This window comes from Oncorhynchus nerka, linkage group LG20 (assembly GCF_034236695.1).
Source record: "Oncorhynchus nerka isolate Pitt River linkage group LG20, Oner_Uvic_2.0, whole genome shotgun sequence".
Classification (NCBI taxonomy): domain Eukaryota; kingdom Metazoa; phylum Chordata; class Actinopteri; order Salmoniformes; family Salmonidae; genus Oncorhynchus; species Oncorhynchus nerka.
In genome coordinates, this window is record NC_088415.1 from 39,796,456 (window position 1) to 39,805,537 (window position 9,082).

General features: G+C 40.0%; 1 protein-coding gene across 1 annotated transcript in view; it reads left to right on the plus strand.

Annotated features, from left to right (window-relative positions):
* Window positions 1-8,834, plus strand: part of LOC115102492 (probable phospholipid-transporting ATPase IIA) — a 38,918-nt gene extending 30,084 nt beyond the window's left edge. The window contains exons 27-28 of the mRNA XM_029622499.2: window positions 3,397-3,600; window positions 6,683-8,834. Of these exons, the coding sequence (XP_029478359.1) occupies window positions 3,397-3,600; window positions 6,683-6,819 (341 nt within the window). The 3' untranslated portion in view covers window positions 6,820-8,834. The remainder of the gene's footprint in view (window positions 1-3,396; window positions 3,601-6,682) is intronic.
* Window positions 8,835-9,082: the final 248 nt, after the last annotated feature.

A 9,082-nucleotide genomic window follows, 5' to 3' on the forward strand; every position in this document is an offset into this window, starting at 1 on the left:
GGTGGGTTGTTTGGTATTTATTCCGTTACAGTTTTCCACAGAGACAATGTTTTGTATGCTTTTAAAAATAATAATAAGAAGAAGAAGGTCACTTTATTGTCAAATGTATACGAATTTCTAACAGGAAAATGACTTCTGTCTGACCCTGACCCTTCCACAATTTTTACTCAATGTGATGAGAATGTCGTTGTATTCGATACAGAACTAGGATACATCCCATGTTAGATTTGTTGGTATTAATTACATTTTCAATCGCAGGAAGTGTGTTTTTACGTCCCTTTTTAGAGGTCACATTAACAATCAGAGAGGTTATGGAAGCGTTTAAAAAAAAAAGATGGAAAAGTTAAAAAGTTCCTTTTCCTCTTCCTGACATGGGAAACTGTGAGAAATCTTGACATCGATTCCCTTTTTTTTTAATGCAAAATATATAGATCTGGTTGTACTGTGTTGAAAACTTTCTTAGTTGTATTTCAATTGTCCATTTCTCTTCATGATAGCAAAGTGTTGTATAACAGAATAAGCAGAGGCAAGGTTCAGGTTGAGCATTACAGTTACAGGTGTTGTGTCTTAATTTTGTCACTCTATTGTCGCAGAGAGTTTCCCTGTGCCACATGAATTGAAATGACCCTTGTGATTTACAGTACCAGTCAAAAGTTTGGACACCTGCTCATTCCTGGGTTTTTCTTTATTTTTATTGTAGAATAATAGTGAAGACATCAAAACTATGAAATAACACACATGGCATCATGTAGTAACCAAAAAACTGTTAAACAGTTTCTAGATTCTTCAAAGTAGCCACCCTTTGCCTTGACGACAGCTTTGCACACTCTTGGCATTCTCTCAACCAGCTTCATGAGGCACGCTTTTCCAACCGTATTTTGAAGGAGTTCCCACATATGCTGAGCACTTGGATGCTTCTCCTTCGCTCTACGGTCCAACTGATCCCAAACGGGTGATTGTGGAGGCCAGGTCATCTGATGCAGCACTCATCACTCTCCTTGGTCAAATAACCCTTACACAGCCTGGAGGTGTGTTTTGGGTCATTGTCCTGTTGAAAAACGAATGATAGTCCCATTAAGCACAAACCAGATGGGATATCGCTGCAAAATGCTGTGGTAGCTGTGTTTAATATATATATATATATATATATATATATATATATATATTTTTTTTTTTTAACCTTTTATATAACTAGGCAAGTCAGTTAAGAACTCACCTACTCTACTTCTCACAACGACACGGCGGTTGGAACCAAAAATCGCAAAGTACAGCTGTCTATTGCTCGTGTTTCTTGGCCCAAGCAAGTCTCTTCTTATTGGTGTCCTTTAGTAGTGGTTTCTTTTCAGCAATTCAGTCTCCTCTGAACAGTTGATGTTGAGATGTCTGTTACTTGAACTCTGAAGCTTTTATTTGGGCTTCAGTCTGAGGTGCAGTTAAATCTAATGAACTTATCCTCTGCAGCAGAGGTAATTCTGGGTCTTCCTTTCCTGTGGCGGTCCTCATGAGAGGCAGTTTCATCATAGCGCTTGATGGTTTTTGCGACTGCACTTGAAGAAACTTTCAAAGTTCTTGACATTTTCCGAAATGACTGACCTTCATATCTTAAAGTAATGATGGACTGTCATTTCTCTTTGCTTATTTGAGCTGTTCTTGCCATAATATGGACTTTTACCAAATAGAGCGATCGTCTGTATACAACCCCTACCTTGTCACAACGCAACTGATGTGTCAAATGCATTAAGAAGGAAATTAACTTTTACCAAGGCACACCTGTTAATTGAAATGCATTCCAAGTGACTACCTCATGAAGCTGGTTGAGAGAATGCCAAGAGTGTGCAAAGCTGTCATGGCAAAGTGTGGTTACTTTGGAGAATCTCAAATATATATTTTGACTTTTTTGTTTGTTTACTACATGATTCCATATGTGTTATTTCATAGTTTTGATGTCTTCACTCTTATTCTACAACATAGAAAATAGTAAAAAATAAACAAAAACCCTGGAATGAGTAGGTGTGTCCAAACGTTTGACTGGTTCTGTACATACAGTTCATTCGGGAAGTATTCAGACCCCTTGACTTTTTCCACATTTTGTTACGTTAATGTCTTATTCTAAAATGTATTCAATAGTTTTTTTCCCCCTCAATCTACACACAATACCCCATAATGACAAAGTGAAATGTATTATTTTTTTTTTTTAATGGAATTATCACATTCACATAACTATTCAGACCATTTATTCAGTACTTTGTTTAAGCAGTGATTACAGCCTTGAGTCTTCTTGGGGATGACGCTACAAGCTTGGCACACCTATATGTGGGGAGCTTCTCCCATTCTTCTCTGCAGATCCTCTCAAGCTCTGTCAGGTTGGATGGGGAGTGTCGCTGCACAGCTATTTTCAGGTCTCTCTAGAGATGTTCGATCTGGCTCTAGTCTGGGCTCTGGCTAGGCCCCTCAAGGACATTCAAAGACTTGTCACGAAGCCACTCCTGCGTTGTTTTGCTGTGTGCTTAGGGTCATTGTCCTGTTGGAAGGTGAACCTTCTCCCCAGTCTGAGGTCCTGAGTGCTCTGGAGCAGGTTTTCATCAAGGATCTCTCTGTACTTTGCACCGTTCATCTTTCTCTCGATCCTGACTCGTCTCCCAGTCCCTGCCGCTGAAAAACATCCCCACGGCATGATGCTGCCGCCACCATGCTTCACAGTAGGGATGGTGCCAGGTTTCCTCCAGATGTGACGCTTGGCATTCAGGCCAAAGAGTTCAATCTTGGTTTCATCAGACCAGAAAATCTTGTTTCTCATGGTCTGAATCCTTTAGGTGCCTTTTGGCAAACTTGAAGCGGGCTGTTATGCCTTTTACAGAGGAGTGGCTATCGTCTGGCCACTACTATAAACACCTGATTGGTGGTTCCAAATTTCTAACATTTAAGAATGATGGAGGCCACTGTGTTCTTGGGGACCTTCAATGCTGCAGAAATGTTTTTTTTTTTTTACCTTTCCCCAGATCTGTGTCTCAGATCTGTCTCGGAGCTCTATAGATAATTCCTTCGACCTCATGGCTTGTTTGCAAAAAATTCAAAAATCCTGTTTCACTTTGTCATTATGGGTTATTGTGTGTAGATTGGTGAGGATTTATTTTATTTAATCCATTTTAGAACAAGGTTGTAACGTAAGAAAATGTGGGAAAATGTGGAATAATTTCCGAAGGCACTGTATGTAGCCACTCAATCATGCTTTTTAGTGGCACCAAAGTGTCTACCGGGTTGGTTTAATTCATTTAGTGATTAATTGAATAATTACATTTTTTTCAACAATAAACAACAACAAAAACATACACAGCTACACACCAATGCAATGGCAGTGCTCTTGACGTTGTGCTGCCTGTTCTCTGTGCTCCTAAGGCAGTATCATTATGTATGGGGCGTTGCTGCTGTTTGAGTCAGAGTTTGTCCACATCGTAGCCATCTCCTTCACCTCGCTGATCCTCACGGAGCTGCTGATGGTGGCGCTCACCATCCAGACATGGCACTGGCTCATGATCGTAGCCGAGCTGCTCAGTCTGGCCTGCTACATCGCCTCGCTCGTCTTCCTGCACGAGTTCATAGGTGCGTAAACATGCATACTGTACTCAAACACGCACACAGACACGCCCTCACACACACATTTCTCAGCCTAGTCAGTAACATTGCCTCGCTCGTCTTCCTGCACAAGTTTCATAGGTGGGTAAACACACATACGTTTAATGGCCAAATAATTCCTATGTCAGGAGTTTTGATACTGATTGAAGCAGAAATAATGCAGCTACAATTTGATTTACAAGTACACAGTGATAGATGTGATAGTAATGGACTTTCCCATTTTCACTGCCGTTGCATTTGTACGTCAGTGTTCAGTGATGACAGGCTCTTCTCCATTCATACAGCCTCTGGTGTCCAGTTAGCCCTGGGCTGGCTGAGACCTGGAATGTACTGTCTGTAGGAAGTCCTGCTAAAGGTGAATAAAGTAACAAATAGTACCAGAGGAGTGCAGCCAGCTAGCCTCCATGTTAGTTTCCTGCTCCAGCTACCACACACACACACTGGCCAAGGTCTTTGTGTTTATGACCGAACAGAGGCTGTATCTCAGAAACTACTGTACCACATGTCGAACATCACATTTTACATTTTTTTTTATAGAAACTGGTTTGTCACTTAAAAAGCATAAGGCTTCGTTTACACAGTCAGCTTAATTCATTATTATTAGTTGATACCTTTCTGATCATTTCCCTAATGTGTGAACAGTGAAAAACCACATGGAATCTGATATTTTGACTTCCTATTTACACCACCTCCATATGTGGATCTGAATCCTGATACAAACTCGATCCTGACGGAACCCTCAGATAAGATATTTTTGCTCAAATGTTTTTTTTTTGGACATGACCTTTACCATGACAACCGCCCCAAAATGTAAAGGAACAGTGACAGGAAATGAGCATTGCATTTGTGTGCTACTTCAAAGGCTACATCTCTGTGAATGAGCAAATCTGATATGGGTCACATATAAAACTGTGGACAGTCAGAAAAAAGTATTTGTATATACAGTTGAAGTCTGATGTTTAAATACATCTCAGCCAAATACATTTAAACTCAGTTTTTCCACAATTCCTGACATTTAATCCTAGTAAAAATGCCCTGTCTTAGGTCAGTTAGGGTCACCACTTTATTTTAAGAATGTGAAATGTCAGAATAATAGTATAGAGAAGGATTTATTTCAGCTTTTAATACTTTCATCACATACCCAGTGGGTCAGAAGTTTACATACACTCAGTTAGTATTTGGTAGCATTGCCTTTAAATTGTTTAACTTCGGTCAAATGTTTCGGGTAGCCTTCCACAATCTTCCCACAATAAGTTGGGTGAGTTTTGGCCCATTCCTCCTGACAGAGCAGGTGTAACTGAGTCAGGTTTGTAGGCCTCCTTGCTTGCACACACTTTTTCAGTTCTGCCCACAAATGTTCTATAGGATTGAGGTCAGGGCTTTGATGCCCACTCCAATACCTTGACTTTGTTGTCCTTAAGCCATTTTGCCACAACTTTGGAAGTATGCTGGGGTCAATGTCCATTTTGAAGACCCATTTGCGAACAAGCTTAAACTTTCTGACTGATGTCTTGAGATGTTGCTTCAATATATCCTCCTAATTGTCCTACCTCATGATGCCATCTACTTGGTGAAGTGCACCAGTCCCTCCTGCAGCAAAGCACCCCCACAACATGATGCTGCCACCCCTGTGCTTCACGGTTGGGATGGTGTTCTTTGGCTTGCAAGCCTCCCCCTTTTTCCTCCAAACATAACGATGGTCATTATGGCCAAACAGTTCTATTTTTGTTTCATGAGACCAGAGGACATTTCTACAAAAAGTACAATCTTTGTCCCCGTGTGCAGTTGCAAACCGTAGTCTGGCTTTTTTATGGCGGTTTTGGAGCAGTGGCTTCTTCCTTGCTGAGCGGCCTTTCAGGTTATGTTGATATAGGACTCGTTTTACTGTGGATATAGATACTTTTGTACCTGTTTCCTCCATCTTCGCACGGTCCTTTGCTGTTGTTCTGGGATTGATTTGCACTTTTCGCACCAAAGTACATTCATCTTTAGGAGACAGAACGTGTCTCCTTCCTGAGCGGTATGATGTCTGCCATGGTGATTATACTTCGTACTATTGTTTGTACAGATGAACATGGTACCTTCAGGCGTTTGGAAATTGCTCCCAAGGATGAACCAGACTTGTGGAGGTCTACAATTCTTTTTCTGAGGTCTTGGCTGATTTCTTTGGATTTTCCCATGATGTCAAGCAAAGTTTGAAGGTAGACCTTGAAATGCATCCACAGGTACACCTCCAATTGACTCAAATGATGTCAAATAGCCTATCAGAAGCTTCCATGACATCATTTTCTGGAATTTTCCAAGCTGTTTAAAGGCACAGTCAATTTAGTGTATGTAAAGTTCTGACCCATTGGAATTGTGATGCAGTGAATTATAAGTGAAATAATCTTTCTGTAAACAATTATTGGAAAGATTACTTGTCATGCACAAAGTAGATGTCCTAACCGACTTGCCAAAACGATATTTTGTTAACAAGAAATTTGTGGAGTGATTGAAAAACGATTTTTAATGACTCCAAGCGTATGTAAACATCCGAATTCAACTGTAGAAAGAAAATCAGATTTGGTTTCTTAGGCTGTGTACAAATGCAGTAGTTGTGTAGATTCTGATCATTTACTCCACAGTATCTATTTGCTTTTTCCAAATGCTATTTTAAGCCTTTATGTGGGGTGTGAAGGTCGGTTTCAGACCACTGAGCATTATGACTTGAACATGGTCAAAAGTGCCCTTCTCGTCTTCCTCTTTCGTAAAAGAGAGGCCATTTTAACTTTTTAAAATCACAAGTGACACCAAAGGTACATAGTTTCCCTGAATGGAACAGCTTGAATATAAGTCAATTACATGGCAAGCCATTTCCCTCATCTGCCATATATTTAGATGCTAGGTCTCCCCCTAGTCACTAAATGAACTGAGTAGTGGCAACTGAATCAAAAACAGTAGTCATACTAACCTGATTACATTAAGTCATACTTACTCAATTCCTCATATATAAAACATATTTGTTTAAATGACCCACCATCCTGCCCTCTGTTTCCTTGGCTGTATCTAGATGTATATTTCATCGCCACGCTGTCGTTCCTGTGGAAGGTGACGGTCATCACCCTAGTGAGCTGTCTGCCCCTCTACATCCTCAAGTATCTGCGCAGACGCTTCTCACCGCCCAACTACTCAAAGCTCACCTCCTAGAGAGCCCTGCTTCTGTGCATAGGGGGGAGAGAGATCTCTGCTCGCACACCTCCCTACCTCTCATCTAACAGAGCCTGCGCTTTATAAGAACCTCAAGGGTTCCCTTCCCCTTTAATTTATTCTTAAATGTTCATGTGCAATTGGAAGAGCTGGTGTGGGAACGAAAAAAACAAGTTTGATTTGAGAAGAGAGAAAGTTGTTGTGTAAGTTTCCCCTGTTTAGATGTAAAGACTGACAAGTATGACTGGGTATGTTTCCAGACTGATTGGCTTGGTGGTTACCGTAACTGGAATTCTGTGTTTTATCATGGTCACAGGTCTAAAATGTGTGAATGCCATCAGGAAGTATGTGCCATAATGAACTAACAGAGGCCTGTGTACTTCTTAATCATGGACTCATTAACAATATAGATCAGGTTTGGTATCTAAACATCGGGCCTAGAGAACTAACAAGGAACACTTGATTGGATTTGACTAACATACAGTACATAAAAGAACAACACAAGCATGTCAGTCTGAAATGCATTGAATTGGTATTTATGTTTAAATTGTACATTATAAGAGTAATTGTAGTTATATTGGAAATATAGTGTGAAATACACTGGAATCAAATTTTTTAATATCCACTTTTGTTTCTTTTTTTTTTTACACATCAACATAATAGTTGTATTACAAATTCAAATGTTTTTTTTATGGCACATTCTGTTAATGGAGAACACTGGTATTGAAGTAGCGTTTCTCAAGGACTTGTTGCAATTTTATGTTAACAGTTCTGGGGCTTAGAGATGAACCAGTGCACTGATCAAATTCTGTTTGTGTATGTGTTTGTGCGTCACCCAACGACTATTACCCAGCCAAGTGGAGGTGGTTTGGTTCTTTTAGTATAGCATGCTGACCCACTGTCTCAGATGTCAAAAGCTGTGTCTTTGTCATTTTGTACGTTTGGTAAAAGAGATTGTGTCTAAACTGAAGAGCATGGTCAATATTCAGCCACTAACTGGATGCTATTTGTAGCCAAGCCGTATGTTCCACTTTGGCCGTCAGACCAGCTGTGTGTCCGCTAGGCCAGGGAGTCTGTAGGCTACCCTGTCACGTGGTCACTGCCCACTCCTGACGCCACTTCTTGCCACCCTGTATCATTGCATGATTCACTTTAGTTGTGACATGAAGCCAATTCAAGCCATAGCTGAAAATACTCTGACCACTGTCCGTCTGCCCTCTCCCCTCACCCAGAGCTGAGCCCCCACAATTCCCAGTTCTTCTCTTCTCACAGACATGTCTGGAATAGAAGATAACAATTTTCACCTGCACAGAGTGAATGGCCCAGTAGAATGTGTTGATTTTCAATAGGTATTAGTGCACATTTTAAAGAAAAATATGTAATGAATTCCTCACTTACTATTCCTCGGGAAGAGGAGGAGAAAGGGAAGAGAGACGACTGGTACAAAAAAGTGTAAATAATTACATTGTGTTGTAGGCTAATGTCCCCATTTTATATTATTTTCGCTAATGTATTATAAAGATGTAAACTAATACCATGACGGGTTACTGTTAGGATTAGTGAATAATTTGTGTCAGAGTACATACAGGGTGTCATAACTACTAATTCATTGTTTTTCTTGTTCAGTTGGAATTACAGGCATTTTGTATTTTGTGACCTACTCTTCGTCTTTCCTTATTTTAGTTGACGTTTCAACCATTATTCAAAGCCTTTGAATTTGACATGCTTTTTTTGTTGTTGCAAGGAATTTTGTTAAAACTGACAGCTGTACTCTTTTCTTATGTGGACTTTGGAGGTTTCATACCATCAATTGTGGTAGAATGACACTACATTCTTTGACTGTTTTTTTTTTAAAGTATTGTGTCTTGCATAATTGTAAATAACCTGTTTAATTTATTAACCTTGATCATTTTGTGTTGGTATAATTGCACTCTAGTTAGCAGAACAAAAAGGGAGGATCGTGTTGAATTGTGAATATTGGTGGTGATAAAATAAATCTCGTGTTTTCCTTTCTAGTTACCGAACCCTTGTCATTTCTCTAAAATCCTTTTTGTAGTCATTTTTTCTCATATGTTTAGCTTTGTGTGAGTTCATTTAAGTGCTTGGTTTTGGTATAGAAGAACAACATTTCCTCCAGTAAAACTAGGCCTATAGTATACTCAGACTGGACTGAGGCTGTACTATGTTAGAGCGTTGAGCCAATAACTCTGATTCAGAGGGGTTGTGGGTAAATGCAGAAGACACATTTCAGTTGAAGGCATTC